The sequence below is a fragment of the Schistocerca cancellata genome, chromosome 1 (genome assembly GCF_023864275.1).
Source record: "Schistocerca cancellata isolate TAMUIC-IGC-003103 chromosome 1, iqSchCanc2.1, whole genome shotgun sequence".
Lineage (NCBI taxonomy): Eukaryota > Metazoa > Arthropoda > Insecta > Orthoptera > Acrididae > Schistocerca > Schistocerca cancellata.
In genome coordinates this window covers 836,952,622-836,976,884 of record NC_064626.1, presented here as the reverse complement: position 1 = coordinate 836,976,884, position 24,263 = coordinate 836,952,622, and the positions used below count along the sequence as shown (strand labels likewise).

The window sequence follows — 24,263 nt, the reverse complement described above, 5'->3', positions numbered from 1 at the left end:
TCGGTAAAATGTGACGTCTGTCTTATTTGACTGTGTATGTTGTGTTTCTGCATATGCAGTCTTTTTGATTTACTAGTTGACCGAGCCCCGTCCACCGCGGATGTAAATGGCCAAGCACAACGTTCTGTCGCTTCATTTTTGCCTTGACCGGCTGTTCATCTGTCGAAACGGCAGTTGTCGAGGACATTATCGGGTTGGTAAGTTGTCTGAAGTTACAAATCCCGTTGTCCGTCTCGTCGCAAAATTGTGCTGCCTCTGAGGCGCCATGGGAGCTGTTTGTCAGAACTGCTCCTCCAGACCACCTGTTACAGCCGTAAGTCGTCCCGCGGCAGCGCGAGGTCTTCAGTCACAGGAATGTTCCCATACAGGGCGACGCTGGTAACTCCGTTGCTCGTATCTCCTTGTTAATTGTCGGTGGGCTACAATCTTTATGGTACACGGCGGACTGTGGGGAGGGCACTCTTGGTTTTGAGCTGTGGCGTTCACTAAACAGGCTCGTCCAATACCGCAAGCAAGCAAATAAATTTAATATCTGATTTTGTGGTATAATGTTCAAGAATGAAACAATAAGATTTATGACATCGATGGTGAACAAAGTCACACGCATATTGTTAAGTATGTAGTTTTGCCCTTAAAGGTCAAGGCATCATAACGCACCATATCACTGGGTCACCTTAGATAAGTTATAATTTCGTAAAGTTAAGAGTATGTTCTATTTCAAGCAATACATTCAAATAAACATGTACAGGAGATATGACATCATAAACACTGAGATGTGTGAAAAATTCCACATCGTATAGGACGTTTTAATACATTTATTCTTTACTATTAAGACACTCTTACAGGTAAAGCCAGCTTATTGAAATCCTTGACACCTGGCAGCACTTATGACAGATTTATACTGCGAAGCGCTAACGGCTGTGTGTGAAAGCAAAAGTCGTCTATAGAGCTATGAGGAGGCGTTGCCATAGAGTCCTATACAAAATCGTTGTAGATATGCGAAGTAGATTCACCCAGCATATATAAATTTTCCAGAATCATCTCACACCGCGTCTACTGAAAGAGTACATAAAAAGTTTAGTTTATAATAGAAAACTGGCAAAATGAATAGCCGGGCAATGCCGGGTTTGTCAGCTAGAATTATTCGAGTATACCGGCTGTCTATCCTAAGGATCGCCAGATGCACTTTCTCTAGCGTTTTTGCAACGTGTAGCTGGAGTGAGCCAAAATAAATACTACTAATCTCGTCTACATCTACATCTACATCTACATGGATACTCTGCAAATCACATTTAAGTGCCTGGCAGAGGATTCATCAAACCACCTTCACAATTCTCTATTATTCCAACCACGTATAGCGCGTGGAAAGAATGAACACCTACATGTTTCCGTACGAGCTCTGATTTTCCTTATTTTATCGTGGTGATCGTTCCTCCCTATGTAGGTCGGTGTCAACAAAATATTTTCACATTCGGAGGAGAAAGTTGGTGATTGGAATTTCATGAGAAGGTTCCGTCGCAACGAAAAACGCCTTTCTTTTAATGATTTCCAGCCCAAATCCTGTATCATTTCTGTGACACTCTCTAACATATTTCACGATAATACAAAACGTGCTGCCTTTCTTTGAACTTTTTCGATATACTCCGTCAGTCCTATCTGGTAAGGATCCCACACCGCGCAGCAGTATTCTAAAAGAGGACGGACAAGCGTAGGCAGTCTCCTTGGTAGGTCTGTTACATTTTCTAAGTGTCCTGCCAATAATACGCAGTCTTTGGTTAGCCTTCCCCACAACATTTTCTATGTGTTCCTTCCAATTTAAATTGTTCGTAATTGTAATATCTAGATATTTAATTGAATTTACGGCTTTTCGATTAGACTGATTTATCGTGTAACCAAAGTTTAACGAATTCTTTTTAGCACTCATGTGAGTGACCTCACACTTTTCTTTATGTAGGGTCAACTGCCACTTTTCGCGCCATTTCGATATTTTTTCTAAATCGTTTTGCAGTTTGTTTTAATCTTTATTAGTCGATAATCGACAGCGTCATCTGCAAACAATCGAAGACGGCTGTTCAGATTGTCTCCCAAATAGTTTATATACACTCCTGGAAATGGAAAAAAGAACACATTGACACCGGTGTGTCAGACCCACCATACTTGCTCCGGACACTGCGAGAGGGCTGTACAAGCAATGATCACACGCACGGCACAGCGGACACACCAGGAACCGCGGTGTTGGCCGTCGAATGGCGCTAGCTGCGCAGCATTTGTGCACCGCCGCCGTCAGTGTCAGCCAGTTTGCCGTGGCATACGGAGCTCCATCGCAGTCTTTAACACTGGTAGCATGCCGCGACAGCGTGGACGTGAACCGTATGTGCAGTTGACGGACTTTGAGCGAGGGCGTATAGTGGGCATGCGGGAGGCCGGGTGGACGTACCGTCGAATTGCTCAACACGTGGGGCGTGAGGTCTCCACAGTACATCGGTATCGGCGAGGACCATTCGCAACCGTCTCCATGAAGCTGGGCTACGGTCCCGCACACCGTTAGGCCGTCTTCCGCTCACGCCCCAACATCGTGCAGCCCGCCTCCAGTGGTGTCGCGACAGGCGTGAATGGAGGGACGAATGGAGACGTGTCGTCTTCAGCAATGAGAGTCGCTTCTGCCTTGGTGCCAATGATGGTCGTATGCGTGTTTGGCGCCGTGCAGGTGAGCTCCACAATCAGGACTGCATACGACCGAGGCACACAGGGCCAACACCCGGCATCATGGTGTGGGGAGCGATCTCCTACACTGGCCGTACACCACTGGTGATCGTCGAGGGGACACTGATAGTGCACGGTACATCCAAACCGTCATCGAACCCATCGTTCTACCATTCCTAGACGGGCAAGGGAACTTGCTGTTCCAACAGGACAATGCACGTCCGCATGTATCCCGTGCCACCCAACGTGCTCTAGAAGGTGTAAGTCAACTACCCTGGCCAGCAAGATCTCCGGATCTGTCCCCCATTGAGCATGTTTGGGACTGGATGAAGCGTCGTCTCACGCGGTCTGCACGTCCAGCACGAACGCTGGTCCAACTGAGGCGCCAGGTGGAAATGGCATGGCAAGCCGTTCCACAGGACTACATCCAGCATCTCTACGATCGTCTCCATGGGAGAATAGCAGCCTGCATTGCTGCGAAAGGTGGATATACACTGTACTAGTGCCGACATTGTGCATGCTCTGTTGCCTGTGTCTATGTGCCTGTGGTTCTGTCAGTGTGATCATGTGATGTATCTGACCCCAGGAATGTGTCAATAAAGTTTCCCCTTCCTGGGACAATGAATTCACGGTGTTCTTATTTCAATTTCCAGGAGTGTAGATAAGGAACAGCAAAGGGCCTATGACACTACCTTGCGGAATGTCAGAAATCACTTCTGTTTTACCCGATGACTTTCCGTCAGTTACTACGAACTGTGACCTCTCTGACAGGAAATCACAAATCCAGTCACATAACTGAGATGATATTCCATAAGCATGCAATTTCTCTACGAGCCGCTTGTGTGTTAAGTGTCAAAAGCCTTCTGGAAATCCAGAAATACGGAATCGATCTGAAATACTTTGCCAATGGTACTCAACATTTCAAGTGAATAAAGAGCTAGTTCTGTTTCACAGGAACGATGTTTTCTAAACCCATGTTGACTGTGTGTCAATAGACCGTTTTCTTCGAGGTAATTCATAATGTTCGAACACAATACATGTTCTAAAATCCTGCTGCATATCGATTTAACGATGTGGGCCTGAAATTTAGTGGCTTACTCCTACTACCTTTCTTGAATATTGGTGTGACCTGTGCAACTTTCCAGTCTTTGGGTACGGATCTTTCGTCGAGTGAACGGTTGTATATGATTGTGAGGTATAGAGCTAATGCATCAGCATACTCTGAAAGGAAACTAACAGGTATACAGTCTGGACCAGAAGACTTAATTTTATTGATTTAAGTTGAGTTTTTTAACATGGCTGTCAGTCAGCGACTGTTGTATAATACAAAATTTTGAAAAACACAGCCCTCAGTCACGAACACAATTAATTTGTGACGAACGAGCAGGTGCAGTTGGCGGAAGAAGTTATTTCAATGGTATAAAGCCGCTGCTTGGCGAGATCTAACACTTTGATGTACCAACTACTTCTTGCAGATTCAGAGATGCCTTTTCTTTCTACTTTTTACGGCTCATGAACGTAAATTAAAAAACTTTTTTGGTTTTTATAACGTATCTATTATAGCAAGCAGTAATGTCATTTAATGGATGATTTGGTATATGCCTTCTTTATCCATTTATTCTGAAATTTTTGTACTACAGTCAGTCATTCATTAATTGTATTTTATGTCATACAGTATCCCGCTATTGTAATTACTTCATGTATACCGTTCAGGTGGTTTTTTTCCCTCTCTGCAGTTACGAGAGATGTTTTCAAAATAGCTTGTTTTACCAATCAGCCACCAGATGGCTGTACTGTCTTGAAGTTGCCGTGGAGCACAAGTCACATGATGTTTCAGTTTTGTGTTGACTGTAGCAGAGGACACATGGCAGCCCCTAGTGGCTTGCACCTCTGTTGCATTTTATTTTAATTCAGATTATCTGACGCTGCCAGGTATGACCGCTGCTTTCGTATTTTTTGGTACGTTATGCTGTAACATTTTGTTTTAATTTTGTCCGAAGAATGTGTCCCTTGTGACACCGAAACCTAGGAAACAAATTAATTGTGTTCGCTACTGAGGGCTGTGTTTTACAAAATTTTGATTTAAGTTGCTTAACTCCTCCGAGGATATTTATTTCTACGTTACTCACGTTGACAGCTGTTCTCGATTCGAATTCTGGAATATTTATTTCGTCTTATTTTGTGAAGGCATTTCGGAAGACTGTGTTTAGTAACTCTGCTTTGGCAGCACTGTCTTCGATAGTATCTCCATTGCTATCGCGCAGAGAAGGCATTGATTGCTTCTTGCCGCTAACATACTTCACATACGACCAGAATCTTTTTGGATTTTCTGCCAGGTTTCGAGACAAAGTTTCGTTGTGGAAACTATTATAGGCATCTCGCATTGAAGTCCGTGCTAAATTTCGAGCTTCTGTAAAGGATAGTCAATCTTGGGGATTTTGCGTCTGTTTAAATTTGGCATGTTTGTTTCGTTGTTTCTGCAACAGTGTTCTAACTTGTATTGTGTACCAAGGAGGATCACCTCCGTCGTTTGTTAATTTATTTTGTATAATCCTCTCAATTTCTGCCGATACTGTTTCTTTGAATGTGAGCCACATCTGGTCTACACTTATATTATTAATTTGGAATGAATGGAGATTGTCTCTCAGGAAGGCGTCTTTCATACGAAGCCCAGCGTCAACGAAGAGCGTCGATTTGCTTCCCATTACAAACAAAATGATTTTTAAATCGGGGTCTTACATGCCAATTCGATAGAGCGGTCCCAAAGTACTCTAGTGTTATTAGTTTCAGCGATGAGTCATACTGTAATACAGGAAGAATAATTAGTACTCCAGCAGCGACTGAGTAGTGCTGCTGCATGGCCGTAGCAGTCAGAGCGGGCCAGGCTGGTGCTGTTTATTCCTCGTGTTTTACTGTCCCTGTTAACACACATTTGTAAAACGAATATCACACAAACAAAATGATTTTTAAATCGGGGTCTTACATGCCAATTCGACAGAGCGGTCCCAAATTACTCTAGTGTTATTAGTTTGAGCGATGAGTCATACAGTAATACAGGAAGAATAATTAGTACTCCAGCAGCGACTGAGTAGTGCTGCCACATGGCCGTAGCAGTCAGAGCGGGCCAGGCTGGTGCTGTTTATTCCTCGTGTTTTACTGTCCCTGTTAACACACATTTGTAAAACGAATATCACACTAGACTAATTATGCGTAGAGAGTAGCACACCCTGTGTTTGTTACCGTCTCCTCAATCATTGCACTCTTATCTATTTATCTGCAACCCTTACACTAACATCTGAAGAAGCCAGCAGAAATACTCGTTCCCAACAAAGTAAAATCCTCACTCTACCATTACACAATAATGATATTTTTTCCAAGTTATCTTCAGTATCAGGAAGTCGACTTTGGAACAATCTTCCCCAAAATAGTAGAGAAAATAAAATCTGAACCACCTTCAAAAGACAGCTAACTACTCATCTTCTGTCACAATAGCTCTGTCTATTCTTACAGCTCCACCACTTTTCCCTTTCCTTGTCTACAGAGTTCTCTATTGAAATTCCCTCCTTTCGTTGCAGACATTGTCATTTTCGTCTCAGTCCTTTCCTTTTTTATTGTCCCTTCTACTTTTTCTATTATCAAACAATACTTCGAAAGTGCTGAACTAAAAAGTATCATTCTAAATGCTACAATTATTTTATTATAAAGATAATAATAATTATTATTATTGTTGTTACTATTGTTACTATTATTATTATTATTTCTTTCCTTTCTCAGACGTTATGTCTGGTTAAAAATGGAAAGTGACACGGACCTTGATCAAGCGTGACTTCCTTTTAACTGTACGTTATATGTTACATTGCATTTAGGAACTTTCGGGTAACTGAACATGTATCAATAATTACATATTTCTGTAGTTGTATATATACGTTTGGATGTAGCTGTATTGCGTCGATGCACTGGTGGATAGTGTGTGGTATGACTCCTGTAGTTGATAGTATAATTGGTATAATGTCAACTTTATTCTGATGCCACATGTCCTTGATTTCCTAAGCCAGTTGGATGTATTTTTCAATTTTTTATCCTGTTTTCTTCTGTGTATTTGTTGTATTGGGTATGGATATTTCGATTAGTTGTGTTAACTTCTTCTTGTTATTGGTGAGTATGATGTCAGGTTTGTTATGTGGTGTTGTTTTATCTGTTGTAGTGGTTCTGTTCCAGTATAATTTGTATTCATCATTCTCCAGTACATTTTGTGCTGCATACTTGTATGTGGGAACGTGTTGTTTTATTAGTTTATGTTGTATGGCAAGTTGTTGATGTATTATTTTTGCTACATTGTCATGTCTTCTGGGGTATTCTGTATTTGCTAGTATTGTACATCCGCTTGTAGGTTTTTTATGTCGATAAATCCCCTTCCTCCTTCCTTTCTGCTTAATTTGAATCTTTCTGTTGCTGAATGTATGCGATGTAGTCTATATTTGTGGCACTGTGATCGTGTAAGTGTATTGAGTGCTTCTAGGTCTGTGTTACTCCATTTCACTACTCCAAATGAGTAGGTCAATATTGGTATAGAATAAGTATTTATAGCTTTTGTCTTGTTTCTTGCTGTCAATTCTGTTTTCAGTATATTTGTTAGTCTTTGTCTATATTTTCCTTTTAGTTCTTCTTTAATATTTGTATTATCTATTCCTATTTTTTGTCTATATCCTAGATATTTATAGGCATCTGTTTTTTCCATCGCTTCTATGCAGTCGCTGTGGTTATCCAATATGTAATCTTCTTGTTTAGCGTTTTTTCCCTTGACTATGCTGTTTTTCTAACATTTGTCTGTTCCAAAAGCCATATTTATATCATTGCTGAATACTTCTGTTATCTTTAGTAATTGGTTGAGTTGTTGATTTGTTGCTGCCAATAGTTTTAGATCATCCATGTATAGCAAATGTGTGATTTTGTGTTGGTATGTTCCAGTAATATTGTATCCATTATTATTATTGTTATTATTATTATTGCACATTATTTCTTTTATTAATAATTCAAATTATTATTATTAAATTTTGTGTAATAAGTAAGTAATTTCATTATTAATCCTACTGCTGCTTGTATTATTATCATTAGTCTTACTACTATAAACATTGGTATTATTATTGCCAATTACTATTTTTATTAATAAAGCAAATAATTATGATTGTGACTGTTATACAATAGTTTTTGTGTGTGTTGTTTCTGGTGAGATGTTGGAGAATGCCTTAAAGCCGTAACTGACACTCCACTCCTTTTCACATTCGTCAGACATCAGCAAAAACACTAGCATCACAATAATAAATTACAGGGGCTAAGAGTGGACCCTTATTCTACGACAGAACACATCGGTGTTCAGCTGTAAGAAATTGGTTTAATTTCTGTATTGTTGTCAATGAGGCACACTGGTTTACATAGATTGTGACCTGACAGTTTCAGGACAATTATCAAGATCATGTACTACATCCTGCTTAGCAGAAATAACACTGAACACAACAACATCAAATTTAAATTGAATGTTCTTTACAAGTTTCATCTTGCATCTAGTCACTGAAGCACTGACTGAGATAGCCAATATTACGAGTACGTCAAATCATCTGATTCCAGTTCTATGTACGGCACGATTTAGGATGACAATCAAGACTAGGGAGAATGCTTAGTTTTGTGACAAGATATGCAAAAGATTACTCTCAAGGTTGCTCGTGTTCACAGTGGATGCAAGCTGGTGGTCCAATAATTTTACGCCTCTGCCAGCGGCATTTACCTTCAGCTGCGACGTGTTGTCAGCTGCATAGCTGCTCTCACCCTCTTAAATCCTATAAAAAGCTAATCAAAATCTTTACTGATTTTATCAGGTGAAACTGCCCTATGTTGCTCGTTAGGCGAGAAAACGTGCACTCATCCCTAGTCTGGATAATATGGCGATATCACGTGCATAGACGAAGCAGCATGTGTACTTCAACACCCTCTCAGTTCTTGCAAGAACAATTAACGTCGTGGCTGTTTCGTTTCTCCACTATCGGAGCTCAACGACTCTTCAACTAATTCCTAGCTAAATGTCAGCCAAAGTGAACACAGTGTTCAAACAAAATTCATCTTTTGGCGTCGTGCAGAGCGTTATGCGCCCTGTTCTACACTTGATGCTGGTTCAGAGGAGAGTTCCCGAAGTTTTCTGTACTCTGTCTTTCGTAGCCAAACTCTCCACCCACGTGCGTCCTTTCATGCTTCGTATCATCGCCTTTTTTGACAAATGGGAGCGTTCCTTTAATCTCATGGAAACCACCCCCGCCAATTGCAAAGGACGTACCGGTACCTTGAAATTGTTCCATAATCTCGCCACTTCTACTCCTTCTGAGTTTATTTCAGCCAATTGGACATTTTGTGCCCGCTCCTGTTACCTAAAAGTTACACGCGTACATCACGGGAGCACCAAAGACCTTTCATGTGATCATTAAATGTGACTCTCTTTTAACTGCGTTTCAGTCCTGTTTGTATTCAACTGGAAATTCCCAATACAATTTTTTAAAGACTTTCTCCATCACAAGCAGCGCTGGGCCGTTACCTACTACCTTCGATGCATCGCCTAGTGCATTCGTTGTCTCCCACGCCGTGGGTCACAGACCCCCTGTTAAAAGCCTTTTGTTGTATGTGGGCCGTGGCTGTGCAACCTGAGTCTATCCCAAACTAAAGAATCTCTTCCATCAGCTTTTTTCACCGTTTGCTCACATGAGTATTCAGGGAATGTTCCGCAATTGCTGGATTCCATATAGTATGACGATAATTTTAGTCGTTCTGCATCTTGCATTACAGATAAGCGCCCCTTCTTCTTCTGATGAATTCAAACATTTGTTCATCATTGATGTAACTCATCCGCCTGCACTCCAGTTTGGTCAACATCCATTATATCTCCTTACGCTGCTCTAAACAGTTTGCGATAGAAGTGCCAAGTATCTTCTGGTGACAAACAGACCCGAACTATTTGAAAAAGTTAACGCAGAACAAGGAATCAGCGATCATAAACCGGTTACGGCATCGATGATTTCAGCCGTAAATAGGAATATTAAAAAGGGTAGGAAGATTTTTCTGTTTAGAAAAAGTGACAAAAAGCAGATTTCAGAGTACCTGTTGGCTCAACACAAAAGCTTTGTCTCAAGTACAGATAGTGTTGAGGATCAGTGACAAACTTCAAAACCGTCGTACATTATGCGTTACATGAGTATGTGCCAAGCAAGATCGTAAGAGATGGAAAAGAGCCACCGTGGTACAACAACCGAGTTAGAAAACTGCTGCGGAAGCAAAGGGAACTTCACAGCAAACATAAACATAGCCAAAGCCTTGCAGACAAACAAAAATTACGCGAAGCGAAATGTAGTGTGAGGAGGGCTATGCGACAGACGTTCAATGAATTCGAAAGCAAAGTTCTATGTACTGACTTGGCAGAAAATCCTAAGAAATTTTGGTCTTATGTCAAAGCGGTAGGTGGATCAAAACAAAATGTCCAGACACTCTGTGACCAAAATGGTACTGAAACAGAGGATGACAGACTAAAGGCCGAAATACTAAATGTATTTTTCCAAAGTTGTTTCACAGAGGAAGATTGCACTGTAGTTCCTTCTCTAGATTGTCGCACAGATGACAAAATGGTAGATATCGAAATAGACGACAGAGGGATAGAGAAACAATTAAAATCGCTCAAAAGAGGAAAGGCCTCTGGACCTGATGGGATACCAGTTCAATTTTACACAGAGTACGCGAAGGAACTTGCCCCCCTTCTTGCAGCGGAGTACCGTAGGTCTCTAGAAGAGCGTAGCGTTCCAAAGGATTGGAAAAGGGCACATGTCATCCCCGTTTTCAAGAAGGGACGTCGAACAGATGTGCAGAACTATAGACCTATATCTCTAACGTCGATCAGTTGCAGAATTTTGGAACACGTATTGTGTTCGAGTATAATGACTTTTCTGGAGACTAGAAATCTACTCTGTAGGAATCAGCATGGGTTTCGAAAAAGACGGTCATGTGAAACCCAGCTCGCGCTATTCGTCCACGAGAGTCAGAGGGCCATAGACACGGGTTCACAGGTAGATGCCGTGTTTCTTGACTTCCGCAAGGCGTTCGATACAGTTCCCCACAGTCGTTTAATGAACAAAGTAAGAGCATATGGACTACCAGACCAATTGTGTGATTGGATTGAGGAGTTCCTAGATAACAGGACGCAGCATGTTATTCTCAATGGAGAGAAGTCTTCCGAAGTAAGAGTGATTTCAGGTGTGCCGCAGGGGAGTGTCATAGGACCGTTTCTATTCACAATATACATAAATGGCCTGGTGGATGACATCGGAAGTTCACTGAGGCTTTTTGCAGATGATGCTGTGGTGTACCGAGAGGTTGTAACAATGGAAAATTGTACTGAAATGCAGGAGGATCTGCAGCGAATTGACGCATGGTTCAGGGAATGGCAATTGAATCTCAATGTAGACAAGTGTAATGTGCTGCGAATATACAGAAAGATAGATCCTTTATCATTTAGCTACAAAATAGCAGGTCAGCAACTGGAAGCAGTTAATACCATAAATTATCTGGGAGTACGCATTAGGAGTGATTTAAAATGGAATGATCATATAATGTTGATCGTCGGTAAAGCAGATGCCAGACTGAGATTCATTGGAAGAATCCTAAGGAAATGCAATCCGAAAACAAAGGAAGTAGGTTACAGTACGCTTGTTCGCCCACTGCTTGAATACTGCTCAGCAGTGTGGGATCCGTACCAGATAGGGTTGATAGAAGAGATAGAGAAGATCCAACGGAGAGCAGCGCGCTTCGTTACAGGATCATTTAGTAATCGCGAAAGCGTTACGGAGATGATAGATAAACTCCAGTGGAAGACTCTGCAGGAGAGACGCTCAGTAGCTCGGTACGGGCTTTTATTGAAGTTTCGAGAACATACCTTCACCGAAGAGTCAAGCAGTATATTGCTCCCTCCTACGTATATCTCGCGAAGAGACCATGAGGATAAAATCAGAGAGATTAGAGCCCACACAGAGGCATACCGACAATCCTTCTTTCCACGAACAATACGAGACTGGAATAGAAGGGAGAACCGATAGAGGTACTGAAGGTACCCTCCGCCACACACCGTCAGGTGGCTTGCGGAGTATGGACGTAGATGTAGATGTAGATGAAGATCGCTAGTGACTTCCTCATAAATAAAGGTCACGTCATGTCACATGTCGACTGCATCCAGGTTTCGTCGTAGATCCCCATACTTTTCCACAGAGGTGTTATTCTCTTGGACTGTTGCTCCCACAAAAGCATTTACTTTCGTCATATCAAAAGCATACTAGGCACATACTCAGTGTTCCTTCCACTCATGCCTAACCACTCTACTCAGTTTTGCTGTCGATCTGACTGCGATGATGATGCATTGTTCATCATGACTTCGTCGGTAATACAACATTGTGCACAACTTTGTCCCTCTTACTTCCCAAAATTTCTCTAATTTATGTGTTATTACTACCTATCTTAGTGTTTGGGTTGTTCTATCAATCTTTATCAAAGCAAAAATGATTATCAAACCCCTTCTCCCTTATGATACATTACATACTTTATAAATACTAAAAAACTACTAAGAAACTTTACAAAAATTCTGTATTAAAAACTATACATAAGATTATCCTTATTAAACTCTTCATAGCTTTACATCTATTTTAACAGATCAACATCTTTTATCCTCATTCTATATGTATACTTTCTTTTTTTTCTTTCACTCTTAGTATAAAGGTAATGGTTTCCTCATCTTCATCACAACGAATAGTGAGAGAAAAATTGATGATGATGATGATGAAGGTTAGTGTGTTAGTATGTCTCTTCTTTTTTTGTTCTAACTACAGGTACATCATATCATAAAAACTCCGCACCTTGACTCCGACTTTGGCGTCTTTTTATCTACAATATCTTCTTTTCGGCATAAGCTGTAACATAACTTTAAAATACAATACATCTCTACTTCTTGCTTCCCTTTTAAAAACTTTCTTCGCTGTCTAGTTCCATTGTTATAGAGTTTGTACTTTTATTAGTTGTAGTCAACCCTATCTCCTCCTTATAAACTGTAAACTCTTGTATTACTTTCTCCCTGTATCTTTCTCTTCCTTATTCATCCCTGTGTTAGTATCAACTTGTGATAACTTTCACAAATCATAAATACTCATATTCCCCAAAATATCTCCTCAACACAATGTTAAGCCGGCCGCAGTGGCCAAGCGGTTAAAGGCGCTACAGTCTGGAACCGCGCGACCGCTACGGTCGCAGGTTCGAATCCTGCCTTAGGCATGGATGTGTGTGATGTCCTTAGGTTAGTTAGGTTTAAGTAGTTCTAAGTTCTAGGGGACTGATGACCTTAGAAGTTAAGTCCCATAGTGCTCGGAGTCATTTGAACCATTTGAACCAATGTTCACCGTCCACGATGGAACAAATCACAAATAAATATTTCCTTCTTACATAATCATTTTCTTTACACACATAATTTCTTGGCTTCCTTTTGTCATAAAAAAATCAATTTCTTTCAATTTTACACTCCATTTTAAGAGGAAAAATACTACTGTTTTGTCAAACTATCCGCATGCTAATCTCTATCTTTCTCCTCTCTCTCCACTCATTCCTCCGCATAACACATTTCCTCTTCAGAATAATTATTTCCTTCACAACCATCTTTTTGATACTCTGAGAAAATTGACAAATTTATTTTAATGAGAAAAGTACAAATTAAAATTTTCCTTTTTTTGCATTTTCTTAGCTTCCCTAGCCTTGACATCTACTTTTTACTCTAATTGGAATCTGGACATCTGATACATCTAATTTTTCTTGGGGAGTTAATATTTACTGTTGTACCCTTTGTACACTTTCAAGTGACTCACATGGTGCAAGCCCAATGATTTTCCTGTTTTTGAGTTAATTATTATTATTCTCAAGTTAATTATTATTACCAGCCACCTAACTTACTTCCATAGCGCCTTTGTACACCGAACAGAAGTAATGGCTTTGATGTTTTTTCTAGCCAGAGGGATAGTGGGTTTTCACAAGTACTTTTTGTACTAGTGAAAATACTCATGAGGTTGCCGTTTTGTCTGCCCAGTTCTTTCTATTTAACGCCACACCCTTCAGATTGCTCAATTTAACTTTATGTTGATATTTTGAATGTTCTGGGATGAAGTTATTTGCCCATATACTTTATGATAAATATCTATGATCTCTTCATAAGTATCTGTCCTATGTACATCATCTGACTTGTGTATCAATATTGGAGTTGCCAATGATGCATTATTCTCTCAGCATACCATTTCTATCTCAGTCCTTTCGTCCTTCGCATCACGGCCATTTTTGTCTAATGGGAGTGTGCCTTTCATCTCGTGGAAACTACCCCTTCAATCGCAAAGGGCGTACCTTGAAACTGTGCCATAATCTTGCCACTTCTACTCGTTCCGAATTTACTTCAGCCAATTGGACATGTTGTGACCGCTGCTGACGCCTAAAAGTTTCACGCGTACAGGACGAGAGCATCACAGACCTTTCATGTGATCAGTAAATGTGATTCTCTTTTAACTGCGTCTCAGTCCTGTTTGCATCCATCTGGAAATTCCCAAACGCAGTTTTCTAAAGAATTTCTCCGTCACAGGCAGGACTGGGCCGTTACCTGCTACCTTCGAGTTATCGCCTGGTGTGCTCATTGCCTCCCTCACCACAGGTTACCAACTCCCTTTTAAAAGCCTTTCACTGCATTTTGGCTGTGGAAGTGCAACCCGAGTCCGTCTCAAACTAAAGCGTCTCTTCCAGCAGCTTTTTTCACCTTTTACTCATTGACATGCAGAATTTGGGTTCAGTGGGTTGATACTGTTGAATTCAGTGACATACCTTTTTGCATTACATACCGTACATTTTGATAAGCAAATCTGCTCCCTATCATCGAAGTATGCCATGTGTCATATCCATCTACTCATTATGACATATGAAATCTCGTGTAAGGTACTAAGTTAACATCCATTCAAGCTGCCACATTACAACTGGTCAGGTTAAACAAGCAATAAATAAATAAAATAAAAAAAACTTGGTGCGGCTCTATAGAATGGTTATGTCAAACGCCACTTAAAAAATCATGTATGTATGTAACAGGGAACAAACCAGCACATTCCGTTGACACTGGGCGTCACATGAAAGACGCAATCATTATTTGCTTAGGCTGACTCCAGCTACACGTTGCAAAAACAAAATTTCTAATGTCTGCCAAAACAGCAGAAACAATACACCTGACGTCTCTTAGGAGATACGCTCTTTATAGCAGAGGTCGTCGTTTGTAGTGTCACGACCCAGCCTATTCCAGGGCCACTACGCATCAAGGTGGGTGATAGGAACAGCGAGGGACAAGGCAGATGTATGCTGGGCCATACATTCAAATGGCGGTAGCATTGACAGGTGTGGCAGCCTTACACTGCACTCCGGCCGTCCTCACAGCCGCATTGCATGCTTGCAAATGCAGCTGATCGCAGTATGCCCTGACGTCTCAGCCCACCGTTGTCCTGGGTCGTGGACAGCAGCTACCACGATGTCGGGCAGCCCACCATCAAGCGACGCGGTGCGTGCCACCAGCGATTAAGAACGAGCGTGACTCGTCCAGCTTCCAACATCGGCGAAGTTTATTAAGTCCCGCAGCCATCACAACACGGGTAGGCGCGCCTGGGCCAGAACTCGGTAACTCAGTCAGCAAGCGGCTAGTCGGCTGATCTTCATTACCAGGGATAGGTCGCGGTTTTTCTGAAACTCTAGAGCCCGCCATTCTCTCTCATTCAAGACACAGACAGAATGGTGGCACGACAGAATGCTTTGAGCTCCTAAACTCGATTATTCATACCCTTATAGTTACGCTTATGACATAGTCCTATTGGAAGGGGACAAGTAAGTTTGCTTCCTGTTATTTGTCATGTCTGATTTTCCCAGCTCGCTCTGCCCCGAGCACGGGTTGCTAGGATCAGTTACATTTTTAACTTGTGAGTTTCTCGGTAGCATGTGCCCGAGTTACAAAATATTACTTCACCCTTGGTCATACCGTGTCAGCTGTTCCATGCGCTCGACCATTGATCTTTGTCACAAACTCCTGTTTGCCTAGAGTGTTTTGTCGTAGTGGCAACTATACCATCCAGTGGCTTACTTGATTACCACGTCAGTCAGGCTTCGATTTACTGTATGGTCGTGATAGGAATAAAACATTAAAAATCGGCAATTCGCGACCCAAAATTTCCGGGGTGCAGCAGTAGCTTGTACTGACATAATTCCACGCAGAAGACATGATTGTATTAAGTAATGCAGATTATCGTGCAGTAGAGCTATGAAAACGATTTCGTCATTGCAGTCGAAAGTAGCAGGAGAAGGTTCTGCAGGATAACTTGGCACATAAATGACTTTTTGTAGCACTGGGTGTCTGTTGGACAGTATCGATCCAAATATTAACACTGACAGAGAAATTTGATGAAAATGGTGCCCTGGTCTCGCGTGTTTTTCCCTCATTTGGGTTCAGATCACGAATTTGCTCGATGGCAAAATGAGCTCAGGTGTTTATGAAAACTTTGGAGATAATACCACTCAGTGACAAAAGTCTTGTTTTACATTTTTTTGTACTGGCATGATAATGGTCGTCTCCACAGTCTAAGGAGCTTGTTACTATTTGCAGCAGCAAGTTGGAGTTAACTAGCACACAAACTTGCAACACGGAAAAAGTGTTCCATGATATCCTACTCTTCCAAGTGAAAACTGCTGTCTGACATTCCATGACCATACTATAGGCCTAATAGCAGGCAGTGTGCAAACTTTCTTTGTCAAGGCACTGGCCGCCTTTTGTCCGCGGGGAAAGATCCCCGGTAGTCATTTGATAGCAGGCTGAGTGGCTCTGGGACCTTTCTGGAGGGACTGGAATGAAGAAGAAACCCCACTCCTCTATGGTACTGAATCCGGAATCTCTTCAGCCGGGGTATTGTGCTCTACCCGCTAGATCACCACAGGTACATGTAAACAAACAATCGAATTATAGCTCTGCAAGATTTAATTCAGAAAATTTCTGTGCCATCTACGAAACAATAATAATTTTATCTGACAAGAAAAATGAGATTCCTGACGTAATTTTTTCCATCATTTCCATATTTTGTTTCCGCTTTACAACAATTACTGTAGTATGATGCTGAACGTTTGATAATGATTCTTTAAACCTCAAACTGGTAATAAGAGAATGAATAGAAGTATGTTGAAGATTCATTTCCTGCAATAAGAAAAAACTGACGGTTACTAAAATTATTGTGCAATTTCTACAAGCAAACTACCTACTCCTATTTAACAGGATGTAAAAAGCTTATAATTAGCGATGAAGCCACCGCTTCGCCACAGTCTCAGAGCGCTGCAAGCAGTAACGGATCCAAACGGTTTTGACGGATTGTAAGCTTTTTGGCTCTGAGCACTACGGGACTCAACTGCTGAGGTCATCAGTCCCCTACTACTTAGAACTACTTAGACCTAACTAACCTAAGGACATCAGACACATCCATGCCCGAGGCAGGATTCGAACCTGCGACCGTAGCGGTCGCGCGATTCCAGACTGTAGCGCCTAGAACCACTCGGCCACTCCGGCCGACTTGTAAGCTTTTTACATTCTGTTTATACACAGTTTACTTATAGAGTTTGTACAACAATATTAACAGCATTTGCCCTTTTTATTCTCACAGGTGACTTGAAAATGGACGAGTGACATCCGAAACTAGTCGTTAAATAAACTGTATTGCACAAGTGAAACAGTGTACAATATTACAACAATCTGAGGACCGTGTCATCATATACTGAAGAAAATCAGGTCGATTAAATATCTTGACTTCCTACCAGCTCCTAACTGAACTCCATAGGACATTTCTGTAATGAACGGGCAGACCGTTCGCCTGGTGCAGGTCTTTCGATTTGACGCCACTTCGGCGACCTACGCGTCGATGGGGATGAAATGATGATGATTAGAATAACACAACACCCAGTCCCTGTCCCTGAGAAAATCTCTGACCCAGCCGGGAATCGAACCCGGGCCCTTAGGATTGACAGTCTGTCACGCTGACCACTCAGCTACCGGGGGCGGATATTTCTGTAATGTTGTGGTTGATAGGTTGCATATCAGAACAATTCAACCAAAACCTCCAGCAATAACTACCCACCAGACTTGAATAAGAATGTGTATCAGAGCTCATGAAGAATACACAGTGTAACAGTTACATACTGAGGTCTTACCTTGTTTGTTTCTCCAGTCCAACAGGATTCAGTGTTTGTGTAGCGCAACTATTGGCGACAATATGTACACTTTACAAGTTCGTATCCAAGAAACTTGAAACTTAATAGTTTTTACTTCAAGTGCTGAGTGGAAGTAAACCTAACTAAGCCTACTTTCTCTTCTTATTCTTATCATTTCAACACTGACCTACAGAATTAGCCCAGACAAACACAACTCAAAGTTCTCCTATTCATTAATTACCCACAATATTCAAGGATAATGCATTCTGACTGCTTTCAAATTAACTTAAAAGAATGGCCTTGAATAAGAGGAAAACCTAACAATAACCCATACATATCATAAGTGACTTACCTCACAAAAATCTTTATTAGACGAACTACAACAATGCCGCAAGCGCCAATACAGCCAGATAAATAAAAGATTCTAACTACTGAAGGCTCTAACTACTAATGGGAATGTGGTTAGCAAAGGAAATATTTTGTTGCAGAGGAAACAATGTATATACCTTAGTAATGTGACAAGTTCAAAAGTTATATAATCATCAGTAATGAAACTCCATGACGGATACACATTCAGACCGTGCGCTCGTGCTAATATTGCAGAACTCCTACACCGCTAATTAATAGCCTCTAACCTCGATAACTGCTGACTACTCATTCCCAACTTCCACCACTGCTGGCTGTTCACCTCCAACTGCAAGTCCGACCAGCCACAGAGTCTCTTACAGAGTGCGCACAGCGCTGTCAGAGTTATTAATGCGGTCTATCGCGCTGCCAACGTACGGAACCATAAACAGGCTACTTACAAATTGTGTGCTGACTTTTCCGTTCCTTTGATGATGCACGGTGAACCGTGATTTATTTTCAAAGAATATTATTAAGAATTTATTTTATTTACTAGCGATTCATCAAGAACATTAACACATTTAATCACACTATGTAAGCATGGAAGTAGCTGCCAGGGAGTAACTGATGAAATCATAACCAAATTGCTTTTAACAAATGGGAATTTTATTCACTTTAATAGTGCCTAAAAGCATTTTTCAAACGAAACAGATTTAAAATTATAATCAGAAAGCACCCTCTAAATGTCAAAGTTACAATTTATTCAGAGGCAGAAGTTTCTTTCTGTTTTGACTGTATGAGCTTTCGGGCAGAGAACCTTGCCGCTCCCTTTTGACACGGCCGTAGTTACAACCGCTCACAACAGCCTCTGAAAGACTACACTGGTGCAAATCTGCAACACACCAGATAACTTTAAACTAAGAGTTTTAACAGTTTACACAAGGACACAAACTATGGACCCCCCTAGGAGGGTGGAAATGGTACAATATACTAACAATTAAAATATTAACCTTGCCACCGACGGTGCAACTTGATTTTAACTTCTAAGGATAGTCTTATGGTGAAAGAGTGGCAACTTTATATACTAAAATGATCATTTAAATAAAATCTTATATAAAATTCTACACGGTTGGCCAAACAATAGTTAAGATGCTCTACAGTACACAGATACCGCCTCTCAAGATCATAGGCAATAATATCAAAGTTTCCAAAGATCAAAACATATTTCAGGTATAAGGCCGTTACTCTCCAAGCAATAAATTCGATAACACAGAAAATCCGACAAACATGACAGAGGCAGCTAGTAACGTACGGTAGATTGATAGGGAGACTACCGAACAACACGAACCGCAGGTTGCTCTAACCCACCCCTACTCCACAAGGGAAAAACGGACCACCCAATTTTTAAACAACCACCTTCCCGCGGGCGGGCAAGCGGAGAAGAATGGTGGAACGACCCTAAAGCAAAACGGCTGGTGACCTCACCAAGAAAACAAGTAGAACTTAACAAGAGTAAATCAAACAACATATCGCTAATCACTTAACTTCTAATAAACTGCGATTTCTCGAAAAATCTCTGGCGCAGCACCCCCCCCAATCGCTCTCCCGAACCGTCCGCTGCCAGCCGCTTCAACGGACGCAGGAAGGCGCGCCGATCTCCCGTCTCACGGCGTCGCAGCTCGCAACGGCCAGACCGGTGTCGTGGGTTGACTCCTGTTGCTCTCGTGTCGACCGCGAAGTCACTACCCCTCGCTATACGCCGCGGCCCACTGGACTCACGTGTCGACCTCACATGCGCCGACGCTCAAGACGGACAAGTCATCTTGTGTCTCAGTGCGCGACCGACCAACCGATCGATCCAACTGCCAATGACCATTGCCTGAGCAAACTCGAGCAGACTGGCGGCCTAAGACGTAGACTCAGATGCAGAAACTAAGCCTCGACCGGGAGACCACTCGCTGAGTTCTCTTACTAGCGAAGTGGAAAGACTCTCATTTTGCCGGCTTTAAAGGTTGATCCGAACGACAGACATACTAGCACTCCGATCGACAGACAGACACTAAGTGCCTAACAAACGCGGACAAGGGACAGACTAGCAAGTTTGGGACAAGAGGCTGACCCAGACTGACGCACTGGTGAGTTTTTTTTCCTTTATTGTTATTTTAATGCCTAAACCACAGGTAGGCTGTCAGCGGCATGCTACGCCGCTCTTCAGCCATAGTGTTGACAATAACAGAACACAGAATGGAGAATCAGAATGAACATAGTGACGTGCAAAAAAGAGTGGTCACAGATACACAAAAAACACGGAGCCGTTCACACTCGACGATAACGACACTGAAAACACGTTGACACGGCGCACAGAACACTGGTGAATCCGACGGCACAAGTGAACATAGAAGCGTGACGGCGGACACTAAAAAACACAAAACGACGTCACACACAAGAGACACAGATGGCGATGATCTCCGGCGCGCGAATGTTCACAGCGTTTGCGAGTCCGGGAACCTGCCAAGAGAGGAGGAGGGGGGAGGCGAGTGGAAGAGGGAGAGGGGAGAGCAGAGAAGCCATGGGCAAGGGAGATAGGGCAAGGAGGAAGGGGGAGGGGAAGCCCGAGGGAAGAGGGGAGGAGGAAGGGGATGGGGGAAAAGGAAAAAGAAAGGAAGGGAAGAGAAGGGAGGGAGGGTGCCTAAAGGAAAGGACACAGGAAGTGGGGGAGTGGGGATCAAAGCTGATAGGAGTGGTAGATGGAGGGGAGGAGGACATCATCAGGGAGGGGGAGCTGGCGGAAGCCACCTTGGGAGAGGGTAAGGTGGGTGGAGAGATGGAGACCGGGTGGGACGTGGGAATACAGGCGCGGCAGCGGGCGGGGGTGGTCACTGGCGAGCTCATCGCGCCCCTTAAGTGCACGTGAACAGGCAACCTTTCCCCTTTCCCACCAGAGGGAGACACCAAAGCTGCGATTGCCACAGCGGCGCCACCGCCAGAAACGGAGGGCGACTGCTTCGCGCTACGCGCTGCGGCGCGCTCTTCAAAGCAGCAATTTTTACCATGGCTCACACGGTCCAATAGTATGCGTGGCATTTCCATCTAGAAAGCTGCTAAGATGCAGTAAATAACCGTCATTGTTTCAGATACACAGGCCTTGCGAGGAGCTGCTGTCGCGGTGCTGGTGGAACGGCGAGCCCTTCGCCTGCTGCCAGCATGCACCGCCCCTCAGAACGGAGGTGGGCTCCTGCTTCGCCATCAACAGCGCCCAGACGGACGGGTGAGCTCAAGGCGTGGAGCTAAAGACCACTATATATCTCGAAATAACTACTGCAGCTCGAAACGAGTGAGACCGCTTAGGGTGAGAGACCAGTTCGCCTTGATGTATAAAACATTGGCCGAAATCATTCCTTCTGTAAATAATAGGTCTTGATGACTACGGAGGTAATTATCCTTTAAATGTGAAACCCAGTTTAGGGGTTTATTACAAACTTATTTGTCGAACATACAGTCCTGTATTGGAGTCACAGTGGGGTAGGGGTAGCGTCTTTGGCTGGGTCCAGGAATCGATCGCAGCCACTACTTAAATTTAGAATAAAAACTATCAGCAAAAGGGACGTAAAACTTTCAGAAAAAAGAAAGTCCTACACTATCCTTTATTTAACCTATCTTTTGCACAGAAAGGGGTAAAATATGCTGCTATAAAACTTTTTGATAAATTACCAGATGAAATAAAATGTTTGACAGACAGCAGTAATAGTTTCAAAAACAAATTGAAATCATACCTCCTTGACAACTCCATCTGTACCATAGATGAATTCTTGAATATGAGTAAATAAATCTGGAGATATAACATATGCATTTTGTGCCATTTAATGGAATGGGATAGATAATAGAAATATTTAGGTATAAGGCTATAATGCAAAAAAAAAACTTGTTTCCTGTGCGCATTTCTTGTGCATTTGGCACGTTCCACATCATAACGGGTTTTCCGTGCTATTGATCAATGGAACACCTAACTAACTAACAGCATGCCGAATCACCCCCATTCTGCCAACAGCCTTGGCAAAGACTGTGCAGGAGCAGACAGGGGTTCAGTACCTTCCCTTACTCTTAACTTGGGAAACTGCTGCTAAAAGGAGGTCAAAAATCAGCAATGATTAACGACATGAGGATGCTGAATTCAATGGAAACCACTGCATTAAAGACACATAAAGAGTCTACAGGAGACGTGGACCGTAACTGGAAAATTGTCATGATCAACCGATCTCCGGGAGGGGACTGCCATGGGGCAGAACACCATGACATAAACAGGGAGTACCCAACGAGAGGTTGACATGCTACGTGTCAGAGAGTGGAATATTAGGGATATGAAGCCGGTAGGGAAGCTAGAAAATATGAAAAGGAAAATGGAAAGGTTCAATCTAGATCTTGGGGCGGAGGGGACAGTGAAGTGAAATGGAAGGAATTATAACAATTTATGGTCAAAAGAATGAAGCGTAAACTGCAGCAGAAAATGATATACCGGAAGTAGGAGTCATTATGAATAGGAAAGTAGGTCAGAGAATGAGGGGCTTTGAACAGTTCAGTGCTAGGATTATTCTCATCAGAATTTACAGCAAACCAACACCAACAACAATAGTTCTAATATACATGCCAACGTCACAAGCAGTAGGAAAAGAGGAAGTATATGACGGCACAGAACGGGTAACTCAGTAGGTAAAGGGAGATGACAAACTAATAATCGTGGAAGATTGGAACATTACAGTAGGAGAAAGAATTGGAGCCGGTGTCACGGGAGAATATGGAATGAGATAAGAGAGCGGCTAGTATAGTTCTATAGGAAATTTCGGTTAATAATAGCGAATACACTGTTCAAAAATCACGAAAGGAGGTGGTACGCTCGAAAGAGGATATAACTGGATTACACCATGATAACACAGAGATTCCTAAATAAAATATTGGATTGCAAGGAGTGCCCAGGAGCAGCTATAAACTAATACTATAATGTGACTATGACGAAGAGTAGGCTGAAACTTTGGAGAATCGTCAGGAGGAATTAACGTACAAAAAAGAGGGATATTGAAGTTCTAAGGAACGATGGGGTGCGTTTGAAATTCGCTGAAGCTCCAGATACTGTAATAACGAATATCGCGATAGGCAGTTCAGTTGAACAGGAATAGAAATCTATAAAAATGCAACCAGAACCTGGACAGTCAGGTACTGGTACAAAGAGGTAATTGCGAAGACAATTTGGGTAACAGAAAAAATACTTCTGTTTATCGACGAAAGTAGGTAGTCCAAAAACGCTTAGGAAGAGACAGAAATGTAGCAATATAAATTACTCAGGAAAAATATAAACGAAAGTGTAGGGAAGTTAAGATGAAATAGTGCACAAGAAATGTGAAAAAATCGAAGAAGAAACGATCACCGAAAAGATTCATTTAGTATATAGAACCTGAGGTGAAATTAAAAACAAATTCCGCTAATAAACTTAGAGGAGAGAGCGAATAAGTTGAAAAATATATTCAAGGCCTCTACAAAAGTCAGGAACAATCTGCTGACAAGATAGAATAAAAACTGAAGTCAGTTTGGAAGAAATAGGAGGTATTACAATAGCAGTATGACAGAGCTTTGAGTTGCGGCCAAATAAGGCAAAATTAATAGATAATATTCCTTAGGAATTGTTAAATTCATTTAGGGCAACGGGAATAAAACGACTATTCACGTTGGTATGTATAATCTATTAGAATAGAGACATGGCATCAGAATTTTGGAAAAATATCATCCGATGATAGCAATGGCACCGTAAGTGCAAGAATTATCGCGCAATCAGCTTAACAGTTCATGCATCTAAGTTGCTGAGAAGAGTTACATACAAAATGGAAAAGAAGACTGAGGACCAGTTG

General features: G+C 42.0%; 1 protein-coding gene across 1 annotated transcript in view; it reads left to right on the top strand.

The window, feature by feature from the left end:
• Positions 1-24,263, top strand: part of LOC126106768 (uncharacterized) — a 170,526-nt gene that overhangs the window by 41,452 nt on the left and 104,811 nt on the right. The window contains exon 4 of the mRNA XM_049913183.1: positions 21,501-21,634. Coding sequence (XP_049769140.1) covers positions 21,501-21,634 — 134 coding nt within the window. The remainder of the gene's footprint in view (positions 1-21,500; positions 21,635-24,263) is intronic.